Here is a 17062-nt window from a genome sequence, read left to right as displayed (position 1 = left end):
AAGACAATCTCCTGAACTCCAAACTGAATGTCAGAATGGGAAAGAAAGGTGATTTAAGCAATTTTGAGTGTGGCATGGTTGTTGGTGCCAGACGGGCCGGTCTGAGTATTTCACAATCTGCTCAGTTACTGGGATTTTCACGCACAACCATTTCTAGGGTTTACAAAGAATGGTGTGAAAAGGGAAAAACATCCAGTATGTGGCAGTCCTGTGGGCAAAAATGCCTTGTTGATGGTAGAGGTCAGAGGAGAATGGGCCGACTGATTCAAGCTGATAGAAGAGCAGCTTTGCCTGAAATAACCACTCGTTACAACCGAGGTATGCAGCAAAGCATTTGTGAAGCCACAACACGCACAACCTTGAGGCGGATGGGCTACAACAGCAGAAGACCCCACCGGGTACCACTCATCTCCACTACATATAGGAAAAAGAGGCTACAATTTGCAAGAGCTCACCAAAATTGGACAGTTGAAGACTGGAAAAATGTTGCCTGGTCTGATGAGTCTCGATTTCTGTTGAGACATTCAGATGGTAGAGTCAGAATTTGGCGTAAACAGAATGAGAACATGGATCCATCATGCCTTGTTACCACTGTGCAGGCTGGTGGTGGTGGTGTAATGGTGTGGGGGATGTTTTCTTGGCACACTTTAGGCCCCTTAGTGCCAATTGGGCATCGTTTAAATGCCACTGCCTACCTGAGCATTGTTTCTGACCATGTCCATCCTTTTATGGCCACCATGTACCCATCCTCTGATGGCTACTTCCAGCAGGATAATGCACCATGTCACAAAGCTCGAATCATTTCAAATTGGTTTCTTGAACATGACAATGAGTTCACTGTACTAAAATGGCCCCCACAGTCACCGGATCTCAACCCAATAGAGCATCATTGAGATGTGGTGGAACGGGAGCTTCGTGCCCTGGATGTGCATCCCACAAATCTCTGCAAGATGCTATCCTATCAATATGGGCCAACATTTCTAAAGAATGCTTTCAGCACCTTGTTGAATCAATGCCACGTAGAATTAAGGCAGTTCTGAAGGCGAAAGGGGGTCAAACACAGTATTAGTATGGCGTTCCTAATAATCCTTTAGGTGAGTGTATATACACACATACTTGCCGACCAATTTATTAGGTACATGTGTACACCTAATTATTTATTTGATTATCTAATCAGCCAATTGTGTGGCAGCAGTGCAATGCATAAAATCATGCAGATATGGATCATGAGCTTCAGTTAATGTTCACATCAACCATCAGAATGGGGAAAAAAATTATCTCAGTGATTTCGACTGTGGCATGATTTTTTGGTGCCAGACGGGCTGGCTTAATAAAAGATTGTGTCAAAACATAAATTTAAATTAACCGTAAAATCTGAAAAAACACCCAGGCCTAATTTAGCTTATGTTCTAGACATCTAGATGATCAGATCAAGTGCATGTAACTAACAACACAAGAAGTTTGGCAAAGTTATACACATAACTTGCTAACTAAATCACAGTCATGAAATCGGCCGGTTAGCAAGTTGCTGACTCACCCTGTTGTCATGTAAACAATAGGGATGTAACGATATTGACGATATCGTGCTATTGTGGTGGTAAACGTGTCTCGATATCATCGTGGTTGGGTTACAATATTAAAAGGACAGGTGTCCGTCAAAAAGCAAGAGGATTAAACACAGTCCCGCGGAACAAATCATTGTTAACTACATAGACCATGATCCTTTGCGCTGCGTCGTAACAACAACCGTTGTTAAGCCAATAGGATTGCACGCTGTCCACACAAGCTCACTGCAAGCCAGCATGGCCGACAGCGATACATGTAAGGATGAAAACAACAACCCCAAAGTTGAGATTGTGCCAGGCCCTGCAGCTTTTAAATCAGATGTCTGGAAACATTTTGGTTTCGCCGTGTCAAAAAAAAAGCACTATGTGATCAGCGTTTTATGTTGTCATGATCCATAAATACAACAATAAATTGCCTGTTGACTGGCAAAAGCAGAATAAATGTCAGTATTTTTTCGCTATTATCATCACAAACACTATCGTGAGCTATTTAACAATACCGTGAGCTTTTCCACAATATCGCAATAAATATCGTACCGTGAGGTCAATATCGAAATTGTATCGTACCGTGAGATTTTGATATCATTACATCCCTAGTAAACAAGTGATGAGGCTAGCTAGCTATCTGGCTAATATGAAATCGTTATGTACCATACAAGACAGCACTGACAATGCAATACTGGATTCATGTGAATACAACAGCTCCGACATCAACACCATTGCTGTTTATTTATCTACTATTTAGTTAAACATTATTTCATGATCCAAACTGCTGTCACATCTGCAAATTTGTTGATAAAGATGAAATTATTTCTTCCTCATGTGATGTTTATTGGTGGTTGGCAGCTTATGGTTAATTACCGCCACCTACTTAGCTGGAGCGTGAAGCAACAAAGTCATTCAGTGGAGTCAAACATCTGCTGAAAATCATGAAATTGGTTAAATTTCATCGAAAAGAGATCAGACATCTTATTGCCAACTTAATCATGTAGGTTATTGTAGATATACAATATATTGTTTAGATTTATCCGTGAACACACCATTTTATCAATGTTGTATAAAGTTGAGTCAATGATTATTTGTTCATCTTGGGTAACTCAACCAAGCAGACCATAGGTATTGGGCACCTCAGAAGAGGAATTCTGTCCACTTTAATGTCTTAATGCAAATAAGAAGGTGGAATCCAGATTGAGAAACAAAAATTCAGTTGCAGAGTTTTAGTTTTATTATTATTCGTCGGGGGCGAATAGCGCTAAACATGCATTCAAGCAAAACAGTGCTGACTCACTCTATGTAGACAGATCAATGCAACAAACTGCCAAACGTACACAGATGGACAGCAACGTGTCCGTATCATCTGTTCCTCAAGATTTTTCACCGCTCTGCAGGGCATTGTGACATTTTCCTGCAGATTGTAAGTGGAACGTTTAGGCAGCAGCACAGTCTTTGTGTTACTCATCCTGCACACATTCACAGTGGCACACACTCTTAATTTTTTTTTCCCCTGTCGCCACCATCATTAGTAAATGGAGAACGACCTTTTCCTCCACCTAAATATAGAGCCCACAAAGAATAGGAGGAAGGGAGGGAAGTGGGGGGCAGAACGAACGAGCGCGAGGGCCCTAAACATTTCTGAGCCTTTAAATACAGACCAGAGACGCAGGATGGCATTTTGTTTTCTTTTTCTTACTTGCGTCATAGTGTCACCATAAAAAAGAGCTTTTACAGCTGAACTCTAAACCGAGCAAACAGAGACGATGGCAATGAGTGCTGCTTTTATACCCTTTACGTATGGGTTATTTGGCAGAAATGCAAGAACTAAATGAGAAGGGCCTAAACAAACGTTAATGTATTACTGTCGTCCATCCAATTTCCTGCGTCTGAAAAGCACCGTTCCTTGTGTAACATTCGCTCAGATGTTCGTCAGCTGGATTGTTTATTTGTGTTTGAGTTTGTACAGATGGTATCATGTAAGGCTTGTATCATATTGTTTGTGCATGTGTGTGTACAGGGCCCTGTCAAGCGAGGGTTTTGTCTGGCGGTCTCCAGACTCTATAGCTATTAGTGACAGTAACCATCAGAGAAATGGCAGTCCCAACAGAACCCACAGACACCAAGGGACGTGCCTGTTATAGCTGTTATTGCACTTTGATTGAGAGTGTTTGTGTGCACACGCTAAGTTGTCTTGTGGTCTTGTGTGAAAAAAGTGTGTTATGGTATACTGGTTTGTTTGAAAGAACCTCAAAGTGGTTTCTTGTAAAGTCATTTCTCAGCCATCCCCAGAGTCTGATTTTTAGATGGGGTGTGTTTTCGTTTTTTTAGCCCCTTTTCCAAAGAACATCTACCTCTTGATTGTGACAGTTTTGTCAATTGTACTGTTGCTCATTCTTAGGTTAAGGGATTTGAATAAACCAATAACCCCAAGTATTAAACTTCAGCACATTACTCGTTGCATCCCGTTTGTAAACATTTTGATAAAATGATAAAATGCACAAAAAATAAAAATAAATATCATAACCATCCAGAGCATCCTAGCAACTGCATAGCAAAGAATTATGGTGGTGAGTTTTGCACATGCACTAAAAATGTTGCTGCTGCTTCGTTCTTCTCCAAGAATGTCAACCTGTTGATCATGACCGTATTGCCAATTGTTACTTTCTCATTCAATCTTTCTTTATTTTTTATTGTCCCATCAATGTACCTTTTGATATGTCACAAGTTTTCCATTTTGATTTCATTAATTGATTAATTGAGTTAATTTTTTCTCAGCTATGCGTATTTATAGAGCTAAATTGTCTTGTTGCTAGGAGATTGTGTGGGAGCCAGGGACCCAGTGAACAAATGGATGAGAGCAGAGAGAAAAGGAGCACTTCTTATGAATGCTGAATGACAAATACAATCACGCGCATGCCGTGAGTCAGCTCTGACGTGCACACGCAGTAGGAAGCTTTGTGTTCCTGTATGCCCACTCTCTTGGTGGAGGATTGGTCCCACAAACATTCAACTAATCATGTATGAACTGTTTAGTGTGAGGTGTCTCAAGAAAGGATGAAAGCTGGGACATGTTAAGCATGGCACTTGAGGATCTGGGGTCTTTTTTGAAGTCGTGCTCTACAAACTTTGTAGAACTTTGTTGCTGGGAGAAGGTTTGAAATTATAGGCTAAAATCAATAGGATTGTGGCTTTTTGGATGCCTTTTCAAACCAAGTTTCTGCAACTTTTCTTAAAGGTGAAGTGGATAATTTCTGCACCACTAGCATCACAAAAAGCATTTAGACACTCCTCTGGTTGGACAAACTGCTGGTTCCACCCCAAACTTATGCCATTGGTGAAGCCAACGTTGCTGTGTGGGGCTGGTTGATTAAACACTAATATTTGGAGCGCCACAGTATTCAAATTTTGGGGGAAATCAACCTACAAATGGCTTACTAGTTGACATTGCATATTAAAAGATGCTTCACCCAAAAATTAAAATGATGTTTTTTACTCACCACATGTAGTGCTGGGTATTAATACAGGTTTCACAACTTGTTTTGATTTTGGTACAAATTTGAATAATTTGCATTGGCTTTAAGTTTTTAAATGTCAATGTAGTGTTGTGAGGTAAGATATCGCGATACATCCCCCAATGCTCTTAAACATTACTGGATATTTAACCTCTAAAGTATCCAGACATGGGTTGTAAATTCTAAGAAATTTTATTAATTGGTTTGCATTGATTTGCATTATTTGTCAATGTAGCTCACTGTGTAAAGAATTTAAACAAATACACTTCTATAATGCAAGTATTAAAAGTTTCCTCTCAGCCTATTTTAAGTTAAGTGTATTTATAATACAATCATGCTGTGTTTTGTGTACATTTGTGAATTCAAACCTGAATGCTTGCTTGTTTAGAACTGATGTGATTGTAAGTGTAGATGATGCAGGGAGACCGGCAGATCAACAATGCTCGTTGTTAGGGATGTGTGAGACTAGTCGAATAAACGGTACTGATGCTGCTAGTCGACTCTGGAATTACCAGTCCTTCAATATTTTTTCCCATTTAACTGTTCTATTTAGCTATCGTATTTTCACAAAGGATACGCTTAAATTAATGTCATGTTAATGTTACATTTTAAATATAATAAAAAAAAAATATTAAAAAAGAGAATATCTGGAGAACATGTATACAAAGTTTAATTTCACCTCAGGCCGAGCATGCCTCTTTCCTCTGACAATCGCAGCACATACAGGAAAATGCATCACGCTAGATAAGCTATGGTAGCTATGGAAATCACTTTGATTGTTGGTGGTGTGGAAAGTGGATTCGCAAGTCGCTATGGATGTTTTTACACTTTAAATCTGTGAGTGCCTGCAAGTTATTTTTCCCGCTGAGCTGACTTTTTCAAGTGAAGAATGATCAGGTGAGTCAGGTGACATGTTAATGTCAACACAGATTTGGCTTACCTGTTTAATTACCAATGTTTAATGATGTTAAGTAACTTTTACTTGGCGAATTCCATTTAGAACAGGTTATTAGGGGTGCTCTATTGGTCCAGCACTATTCATTCAATTGTTTCCAATAAATATGCCTGTATTAGGTAACTTTGATTCAGTGAATGCGTGTCATGTTCTGTATTTAATGTACAATGATCATAATGCAAGGCAAGCACATCACATACATTTAGGGTCTGATTTGGAATAGATTAAGTATTTTAACTGGGTTGTATAAACACACAATGTTCTTTTGGCAGTTTTCTGAGGGTGTCTTACGTTTTAGACTAGTCCACTCCAAAATGTAGGCTTAAACATAATTGTAATTAGTCGTTTCGCACATCCCTCCCTACTTTTCATGTTGTACTTTAACACACAGTTTATGCAGTAAACGTAACGTTCATCTAGAGAAACACTCCATGATTAGCAAGGAAGTGAAGGATAAGTATCTGTTCCATTCCTGACTAGACATGACTTGCAACGCGCACGCAACGGTGTGCCCTCTAGCGGCGGAGGACTGTATGACAGCCTTCTCTATGTGCTTTATCAGCTCTTTATTTGTGCTATTTGAGCTTGATTAATCAATGATAAATAAGCTTTATCGATCAAATTATTAACATCAAAAAAATCAATCTTTGATTGTTCATTAACATCCTTAATCTTGACCCATGCAAGCAAGGCAAATGCTTCTGATCTCTTGCTTCTGTTCAGTGGGTCAAATTAGTTTACCATCTTTGAACTACCAGATTTCTCAAACAAGCATCTCAACCATGAGTCAAGCCGCATTGCCGACTGTTCAGCAGTTGTCACGGACAGTTAGTACCAGCCCACGTTGTCCAAGTCATCCTACCGCCCCCCTGCGCAGCGTGGGTCCCCGCAGCACATGTGCGGGGTTGGCGGTGGTGGTAATGCTGAGCTGTTCTGTGTTAGCTGCCTAACACGGCGATCTGCTTTATTAGCAGCCAAGCTCTAAACAGTCTGAAAGGGGCATTCCACTGAGCAAAACAACACATTGTGTGCCAAGACTCTCTGTCTTTCTCTTTTGTTTGGAAGTGTGGGAAATATTGTGTGTTATTTTCGTCCATTCCCACCTGACATGGTGCGCTTAGATGGGATCTCAGTGTAAGACTGGTCATTGTGTTTTGGGGTGATTTAAATGTTTTCTTTACCAATGGGGAAATTGTGTAATTTCTAATTTTGGGGCAACCAAAATACTTAACTTCTTTTTGGAGTTTGTTGGTTTTTTTTTTCTTTTGCATTTTTTTTTTTTACCACCAATTCAAATGCATGCCTTATTCATTCTTGAACCTTATGGCAAATATTTTTGATATTTCTCCCATATTTCTCTCTTTCTTGTTTTACATGCTTGTAAGAGAGAGCTTTCTGTGATGTCAATTTAAAACGCTTTCCGCAGTTTCAGTTTGTTTATTCAAAATGCTCTCTGCATTCTTGTAGTTTGTTGATTTGAATTGTTTTCTATGGTCTCTTTCTTGAACCAATATTAAATATGGAATAATATTTTCAGATTTCTTCCATATTTCTCTGTTTTTTGTATTGATTGTAAATTCAAAGAGTTTTCAGCAATCTAGATTATCAATTTGCTTTCTACATCTTAGTTTGTTGAATCAAATGGCTTTTGGCAGTCTCATACCTTTGTCAATTTAAAGAGATTTCTGCAGTCCCATAGTGTTCATGCCTCTAGATCTCACGTTGACTCAGCATTGTGCATGGATTTGTGATCAGTCTGTCTCTTAGAACATTGTGTAACCGTTTGTCAGATGTTCATATTCCTCTGCTATTACAAAAGCGCAAACAGTTTTGGTAATGAAACAGAAGATCCTCAAAGTCATGGCCACATTTTTGTCTCGACTCCAACATTCTCCTGCTTTTCTTTTGCTTGAAGTTGATTCTAAAAGTAGAGACCATGCACACTCCTGCTGCTCCATCTGTGAACGTGTGAGTGTTGTTTTGACTCCTGCCTCAAGGATTCTGGATTGAAATTTGTTTAATTGACAACATGACATTCTAACGACTTATTCAGACTCATGTTCTCAGACGTGACTGGGAGCTAAACAGATTGTACTGTACCTCTAAGCCAGTGTGCATGCAACTTTTTATCAGACTAAAATTCAGGGAATTGATTGGAAAGAACATGTGAGCCTACAGACTTCTAGTGCTGGATATACACATCTACTTAATACCATTGTGATACAAGTGATAAAGATTCAAAGCATTGCAATATTGTGAGTACAAGAAATGCAATATATTGATATACTATATGAAATATGAAGTCCAGCAGACTTCATGGAAAAACATCATCCTTAACTGTCAGTACATAGTAATTTAGTCTTATAAGGATGTTGCCCTTTGCTTAAAGTTTTTGAACAGACAAAAGAAGTAACTTGACCCCATTGTTAATCTTGATAAGACAAGAGTGATAAAACATACCCTCACCTCATCCCTCAGTGAACACTGTCATGACTAGATTGCACTGAAGGAACAATAAAGAAAACAAAACTTTTTATGAAAGTGAAAGGCATTACAAAGCCATTTTTGTGTCTGATCACTAGGGTTTGCTTTCCCAGACTGGGCGTACAAGCCGGAGTCGAGTCCTGGTTCCAGACAGATCCAGCTGTGGCACTTCATTCTGGAGCTGCTGCGGAAGGAGGAGTACCACGATGTTATCGCCTGGCAAGGGGATTACGGTGAATTTGTCATCAAAGACCCGGACGAGGTGGCACGACTGTGGGGCGCCCGCAAGTGCAAGCCACAGATGAATTATGACAAGCTCAGCCGAGCGCTCAGGTAAAAACTACATTTGCCAAATAAATCCACAAAATATGCTTGTCATTTGACATTTTCATCAGCTGTGTCTTCGTTGATAGCCCAAAAGGTGTCCGTAGAGTAGCTGGATTTATGAAGGTAATAGCTCTAGTTCAAATCCAAGTGAACTGCCTACCTAGGCAACATGAATAGGCATCAAAAATAGAGACTGTTCCAAGTGGAGACCACGTTTTGGCACAAAATCTTAAGGTAGCATCACATGTATCCCTCACGGATAGTCCCAGATATGTTTTTAAGAAAAACTTTAACCAAGATGACATAGTTGATGGACATATCATTTATACATATTTTATTTAAAATTGTTAAGAATCAATAAAAAAAACCAAAAATGTTTATATGAACAGAATTGATAATAGAGCATATCTTAGCAACGTGCTAACATAAGAATCTATCTGCATTTGTGAGCACTAGTCGTGACTTTGAAGGATGGCTATTTGTGTGGCACCAGTAAATGAGTCTTGAATCTCATTTCACTTCATACATCTCACAATTCCACATGCCATATTACTGCTTCTTGACATTCTTTTCATTAGCAACACCTTTCTATATGCATTAGCCTGCCTCCCCATACGGACAATTTATTTCTGGCTTATTTCCATTCTTATCTTTCACTCGCAATCTGTCCAATTGCCTGTTTGTCTGTCTCTTCCTGTTATTCAACTCTTTGGACCGGTCACCATGGCAACCTGTGGATGCCCACTCAAACCTGCCGAACCTGGCTTCACCGTACCAGAATAATCAAGCCCACTTAGCGCTCATCAGCCATCACTTACAGGACTAGCGTACATTCTCCACTTCTGAGAACTCTTTCAATTTTTCAAAGAGATATAGACATATGAATGGATGAAAGGGTGGTGGGGTGGGTGGGGGGGCAAAAACATATGTACAGTTCAGATGTGGAGCAGGCAGTTCTTCAGAGTCACAGCAGAGATCGTGATGACTTCTGAGAAATGGAGAGATGTCACTTTGAAGACAAAAAACATGTCTTCTCGATTAATGCTTAACGAGTGCACCCAAAAGTTATACACAATTTGCTAGCCTGTTTGGAAATAATAGCAGACATTGCAATACAGCTATCGACTGAATGCAACAACTACTCTGACATCAACACAATTGTTGTTTATTTATGTACTATTTAGTTAATAACTATTTTTCTTGATGCATAGGTGCTTAACAAAAAACATGGTATTATCGTAGTACACAACCAAAATAAATGTAACACCATCAAACTATTTGCAAGTAAATAATTGCAGTTTTGAATACATTTTTAAATAGACATTAACATATATGAACGTTTAAGGTTAATTAAATAAAAACTTTTGGTTTTGTATTCTCAGCTCAGTTTAACACACTTTACCATAGTTAAATCTGTTCTATAGATTTTTTTCCCACAACCAGTGTAGAAAACTTGAGAAAATGTGCAGATTCAGTGTAGGTCTAGTCATTAAGGGAAGAAATAAGCATCGGCATTCCTTACATTGGCCTGAAGGAATTCTCTCTCTCTTTTCAATTTTTCTTTATCTGTACCTAACAGGTTGCATGTGTTCTTAAAACTCTTTACACCCAAACACCATTCAAATATACTTCAGGCTGCACAGACGTCCTATGACGTAATTACGACACACACAATTGAACAGACTGCCTTTGAAAAAACGGCCAAAAGACAATGAAAAACAACATGCTCAGTTGTCGTATTTGCTTCGTCATATTTTAACCTAATGCCACTTGTAGACCAACATATAGTCAGACCAGTGCTTCCATGGTAGATGTAATCTTTGTTAAAAGCTTAACTCTCAACCATTTGGATCAGCCAGTTTACTGAGTGGCTTATGTGCCGCATGTGCACTTATTATATGAATGTCTACACACCACACATGGGCAAAGACAGACACACTTAAGAGCTCTTTGTGCTCTTTTGAAGCTAGTTCAAATGTACTTCAAAGAGTGTGTTTCTGTGTGCCTCAGCATGTTTGTGTCTGAGTGTAATGGTGTGTTGTGTTCATGTGTATATGCCCTTTTCTGTATGGTTTGAGCATGTGCAACAGCACTGAATCTGTGAGCAATGTGCAGTCATAACTTTTCTGTGCTTCATTTTACACCATTGAATATCAATATAATGTCTTCACACAGAGATGCCACAGCACATTTAGTCTCCACACAATCAATGGTGTCTTAATTAAGCTTTACTTGTCTTTTAGAGACACTGAATTCACGATTCTTCTTAAATATCCTAACTTCAGATTGTTGTGAACATTGTTACGAATCGACTGAATCCTTTCCATCATGTTTGCAAAAGTGTAACATTTGATTTAAATTGAATTTGTTATAGGGTATATAACAATATGCTGAAATCTTAAATGGTACAGATAATTTTGTCTGGATTTAGTCTTAAAATGGTTTGGTTTTTCACTTTTTGGACAAGCTGATTCAACATTACTGGCCTGACTTTTTGCATTCTGACAATTACAATACATTACTACTACAGATCCATTAAAGGGTTAGTTCACCCAAAAATGTAAATGTTAGAATCAATAAAATATATATATACTTCATTGGGAGAGAACAAAATTACAAGATACTTTGACCTATTGGATGTTTTACAGTAAAGATAACAGTAAATTGTTGTCGCTTTGGAATAAACACTGCCTATTTGTGAAGCAACTATCCATTTGCTAGTTTTCAATGCTTTTGCTGCATTACAGACCTTTATTTTCTGTAAACTGATTATTGTCCGTGCAAATTTTAGCCAGTGCAAGAATGTCAAACACAAATCGTTGGCCTTCAACAAATTGTGGCTCCTAATAATGGCTCAAATAAAGCGTGTAACAATGCCAACACTGTTTCTGCAGATACTACTACAACAAAAGGATCTTGCACAAGACCAAAGGGAAAAGATTCACCTACAAGTTCAACTTCAACAAGCTGGTGATGGTCAACTATCCATTCATTGACATGGGCTCTGCAGGTGAAGATCCTTGTTCCTAACACCCCTCTCTTTCTAAGACCCATTCATTTGGTTCTATATTGAAAATGAAACATGTGTTCTTAATATCATTTTATTTATCAAGAATTCAAAATGTTGTAGTAATAATTTTCCATCACTTTTTCTATAGGTTCTGGTGTTCCACAGAGTGCTCCACCTGTTCCATCCGGCATTAGCAATCATTTCCGATTCCCACCATCCACCCAATCAGATGTCCTCTCTCCCAGTGAGGAACTGCGTAGTCCAGGTGTCTTCAGTGGTGTGACTCGACGTATGGCTCGTGGCTCTGTCTCAGACTGCAGTGATGGCACCTCTACCAACTCTGAGCTTGACGAAACAGGCATAGCTGCCGGTGATGACCGCCCATCCGACCGGGTCTTCAGAAACCTTCTCCACCCGCGACTGTCCCATGACTCGCTGTTCCGCGTCTACGGTACACCACCCAACCCAACAGGGCTGTCCAGAAGTGGGCCCCATGCGCCCCCTCACAGGGTACACCATGAACCCCTGTCCCCCTTCCCAGTGTCCCCTCTCCCAGGCCCTGGAGGCTTGTTGGCTCCTGCTCTTTCTCCAGCTCTCTCAATGACCCCCACATCTCACATGCCCTACACGCCATCCCCATCCCTGTCACCCATGCTGGGGTCCCATTTCTCGTTTAATCCAGAAGACATGAAGCGCTACCTGCAAGCTCACACTCAGAGTGTCTACAACTATCATCTGAGTCCCCGTGCATTCCTCCACTACCCAAACATTGTAATCCCCCAGCCCCAGCGCCCAGACAAGGGGCTAGGAGGTCCTTTAGGTGTAGGTGCAAACCTACAATGTCACCCTCTGCACTACCAGGCTGAGGATCCTCATCTATCTCCTTTCAAGTTTAAACTACAGCCACCACCTCTGGGCCGCAAACAGCGAGAAGGGTCAGCCTCAGCTGGAGCAAACTCTGGAGGGGCAGCTGCTTCCTTCTCATATATTGGTGAGCCTGGTTCTGCTTCTGGGCAGGGTTCAAACTCTTCCTCATCTGGAATGATGAACTCAACCCTGGTAGTGCCACCAAAGATCAAGGTGTGTTTTCTTTTCTTTTAAGTTCTGCCATAGTTTTATTGGTGATCAGTTACTTAAATCTGTTAACAGCCTATAGGCTACTTTGCACTCACCTTGGGCTTAGACTTAAAATTAACTTAAATGGCCCATTTTCAGACAAGACAGGTTTTTACATTCAGAAACAGCTAGACGGAGCACAACGGAATTAAGCAAAGTGCATATACTGTATAAGCCCATTAACTCCCATATAACATTGTCCATATAATGTAATCACTTAATACACTGGTGATTGGTTGATACTTGAGTTTAAACTGATTGTGTCTAAGCATCAATGCATCATTGATGGGGCTCTATCAGTGCACTTTTAACATTACTCTCATGATGAATACAAAGTGTTGTACTACTTGTTTTGTTAGTCACTTTGAATAAAATGCAAATATAATCATTCTAAAAAGACTATAGTGGGTTGAAAAAGTGAAGTTGCATTGAAAATGTAATTGCTCCTTTTTGTTTCCATCTTTAGGTTGAACCCATCTCAGACATGGAGTCAGAGGAAGAAGTTGAGGTCACCGATATCAGTGAGGAAGAGCATGAAGACGATGAATGTGATGTCTTTTCCCCTCCTCATACCAACGGTGGCCCCGCCCCTCCACCCAACCACAATCGAATGACCGATGATGACGATCTTGAGGAAGATGTCTTCAAGACTCCAGCTGCCCCTACCTCTGGGATCGGCCCGACACTTCTGGGTCTTAAAGCAGAACCAAGAGAGCTTAACCCAAGCCAGGGCGCTCCCATCAGTCCCGGAGGTACACTCTGCATCCCTCTCAAGCTGCGCTTTAAACGACGCTGGAGCGAAGACCAGCGAATGGAGGCGGGAGCTGAAGAGGCAGAGGACAAGAAGAGTAGGGCCGAGAGGGAGGAGCTTACCCAGGAGGCCGCGCCTAAACTGGGGGAGGAAATTGGATACCAGAAGAGTCCAGAATGTTTGGTTGCACCTCTTGGGACGGGCCAGAGGAGGGTGAGCTCTGAGCTGCAGCGAGCAACCGCACAGCTGTCTTTAGAAAACAATGTTTGCTAAAGAGACACGGTCAGATAAATGTACCTACACAGAGCAGTCGTCCTTAAGCTCAATGCTTTCGTATCGACCACAGAAGTTACACGCAGATCCATCTAACCATGCAACAGCTTAAGTCCATTCGACTTGGAAGCCCAAACTAACATTTATACTGCTGTAATTAAAGGTTTGCTTCAAAATATTGTGACACTAAGAATTAGTAATACTGACATCTTCTCTTATGAATTTTAAGTAACAGGACACCTCCCCCAAATTTTGCCAGAGCCCCTCCTTTACCGAACTCATTACTTCTTGATTGCTGTGTAGACTAACGCCATCCCACCATCCTGAGTTCTTTTTTGCTCTGGCTTGGGGTTCAACTCAAGGCCTTGAAAACAAAGTCAAGCGATTACAGAAGTGCCTGAACCAGATGTTGATGCACACCTGTAAAATATGGGTTGTGATTATGTGATTGTGAATTGGTCTCCTCAACATCTTGTTTCCCCTTTGTCATTCATGCCCATGGAAATTTGGATCACAGTCCAGTGGACGTTATCTAATTTTAAGCAGACATTCTTGGATAAAGTGAAAAGTGCAGGAGGATGCTGGCCGCCCCCTTCAAACTTGATCATAGCCCCCCCACCCCCAGACATTCACAGAACCACCTTGCCTTTCGTTCTCAAATCAGGACCTTCGTGTTGTGTCACTGCCTTCAGAGCAGTTAATGCTTGAGTGCTACCAGTGAAATGCTGCCTTTGCTGCCATAGTGTCCAACCAAGGCTTAAGACACCAGCTTTGCTAGTTGAACAGCAAGTTATACCTTCGGCTTATGGGACCACTCAACAACCTCTTAACTTATCTTGTACATGTATATATAATGGGGATTTGTTTTATATACACTAGTCTATCTACATGACCACAAGCTGGAATACAAATTATGGATTGCATATGATTATTCCTTCTCCACCTTTTGATGTTATTTTCTTTTTTTTATAATGCAGTTTTAACCCATTTTGGAAGCAAGTAGAAGGAACACTGGGGCATCATATAAGTGGGTTCAGGTGCTTTAAAAGCTATGAATGTGTTGCAGTGAACGTATGGTTATAGTTTAAATGTTTAATACTGACTAAACACATTTATAAAACCCAATACACCCCTGTCTTTCTTAAAGGCAGAAAATCTCCATTGTTTGAGCATAAATCTCAGGCATACCTCACCATATACCCCTTTTCTATTACATAGGTCATCTTTGAAAATGAAGCCTTCTAAAGAACAAAGAATTGTGCCTTTTTATGTACAAACAGAAGACTGAATGCCCAATACTTTTAACTAGGTTGCTTCATTTTAACCACAATACATACAAACTCCCACAAAGGAGAGGCCTTAGAAACATGACCTTAAACACTGCTAATATGCCTTTTAGTTTTTTACCTTAAAATAAATTATCCTAAATAAGATTGCATTAGATTGCATATATTCTCTCACTTAATTCCAAGATAGTCGTATATATTTGATAAAAGAAAAAAACTCAAAATGTAGGTTTTGATATGAGCTATATTTCTGAAGGTAAATCTATATAAAAATCTAAGTAAGCAGAGTTTAGTTTCAGTGCCCTACGGTGCTTTACTTTGAATGAAATGTGTTGTTACAGACAAAGCTAAACATTACTGACCAATCATTGAGAACCTTGAGTGGCACAGCTATTCTTGGCCTTATAAGGTCTACGTATATAGTTCGCTCACTTAGATCACGCACACCTCCTGCCGCATTTGCTCATTTCTCCTACTCTGCCTCTCTGCAGTATTTTTAGTTGTTGGAGACTGTGTTTAATTCAACATGTTTAAGATTGAACAGGTATCACTATTTGGATCACTCATACATGCGAACGTCAACGTCATTTAATCACGACTAGCTCCTTTTGTAGCAAACTTTAAGGATATCCTAGTAAACAATGATGTTGTTTTCTTGAATGACCATGTCCTCAAAAAAGGGACCTTGCTTTATTAAACTGACAGTTTGAATCGAAGTAAGAGGACATGCAGACACTTAGCCCTCATCTGAGGAGGAAATATAGGACCTGGCAAACTCAACACTCATTTCTCTCTCTCTCTTTTATTTTTTGGGAGTTTGTTCTTTGTTTGGCGGCCTTAAACTGGTTCAGTATCTGTATTTCAACTGATAGCTGCCTTATTTGTGTTAGAAAATATTTTTTCCTCTCTCTTGTCAGTATAAACTGCTGTTTTATTATACTCTTGTTTATATGACCATTTATCATTTTAAATGTTGATATTATTGCTGGTATTTTTGTTTGTAACCCGTACCCAAATTTTAGCCTTTCAAAACGATAATTTTAACAAATGCATTCTCTTTTACCCTCTTTGATACCACATTGTAAAAGTGCTCATGATTAATAGTGCCCTGGCTTTGTATTAATGCTGGGTTTTTTTTGTATTTAAGAAAACCAGGTGAAAGGGGAGGGGTGATGTAATGCTATCACATTATTTTTATTTTATTATGTCCTTTTTGGTTATGTGTACATATATATATTTTACATTTTTGGGGATGATGTAAGAAAAAGACAATTATTTCTTTGTTGTGTTCAAGGTCTCCCACCTTTATGCTTCTCTCTTCTTTCAATCTTGGTCTCTCGGCGGTTATATAACACTTGTAAAGAGACGAAACTTGACATTACAAGGAACCATGTATACACTTTTTTTTTTCTCATGTGGTTTCTTTTGCTCTTGTAATTAAAACTGTAATCAGGGTTCATTAAAACAGGTAAAAGCGGATCAAGTGGTCTTGTTGTCCTTTAATTCCTTTGCATCTGTCGGTTTCCTCATTTTGCCCTTGTTGAACTGCATATGCAGTTGAGTCGGTATAAGTAGAAATGCATTTGCAGAATGGCAACAATAAACACTTCAAGTAAACAGTAATATTTTTTCATTGTCACTACCCTAAATATTTTTAGCCTGAAAAGGTTTACCATGGTAAAATCATGTTTTTTTTAATTTTCTTCTTATGCACATGCATAAGAAAAAACGTGGTAATACCACGGTTTCTTTGAAAGTAGCCTCGGGTACCATGTAAAACTAGTGGTGT

The 17062-nt window shown here is 39.6% G+C and overlaps 1 protein-coding gene across 2 annotated transcripts in view; it reads left to right on the top strand.

The window, feature by feature from the left end:
- Positions 1-16746, top strand: part of erf (Ets2 repressor factor) — a 41050-nt gene extending 24304 nt beyond the window's left edge. Inside the window, exons 2-5 of one of the 2 annotated variants that reach the window (XM_052136454.1) lie at positions 8624-8843; positions 11732-11847; positions 11996-12927; positions 13430-16746. In XM_052136454.1, coding sequence (XP_051992414.1) covers positions 8624-8843; positions 11732-11847; positions 11996-12927; positions 13430-13987 — 1826 coding nt within the window. In that variant the 3' untranslated portion in view covers positions 13988-16746. Of the gene's footprint in view, positions 1-8608; positions 8844-11731; positions 11848-11995; positions 12928-13429 lie in introns of both variants that reach the window. The other variant, XM_052136453.1, reaches the window with a different exon arrangement.
- Positions 16747-17062: the final 316 nt, after the last annotated feature.

The sequence above is a fragment of the Xyrauchen texanus genome, chromosome 10 (assembly GCF_025860055.1).
Source record: "Xyrauchen texanus isolate HMW12.3.18 chromosome 10, RBS_HiC_50CHRs, whole genome shotgun sequence".
Lineage (NCBI taxonomy): Eukaryota > Metazoa > Chordata > Actinopteri > Cypriniformes > Catostomidae > Xyrauchen > Xyrauchen texanus.
The sequence above is the reverse complement of the archived record's forward strand: the minus strand, read 5'-3'. Positions and strand labels throughout refer to the sequence as shown.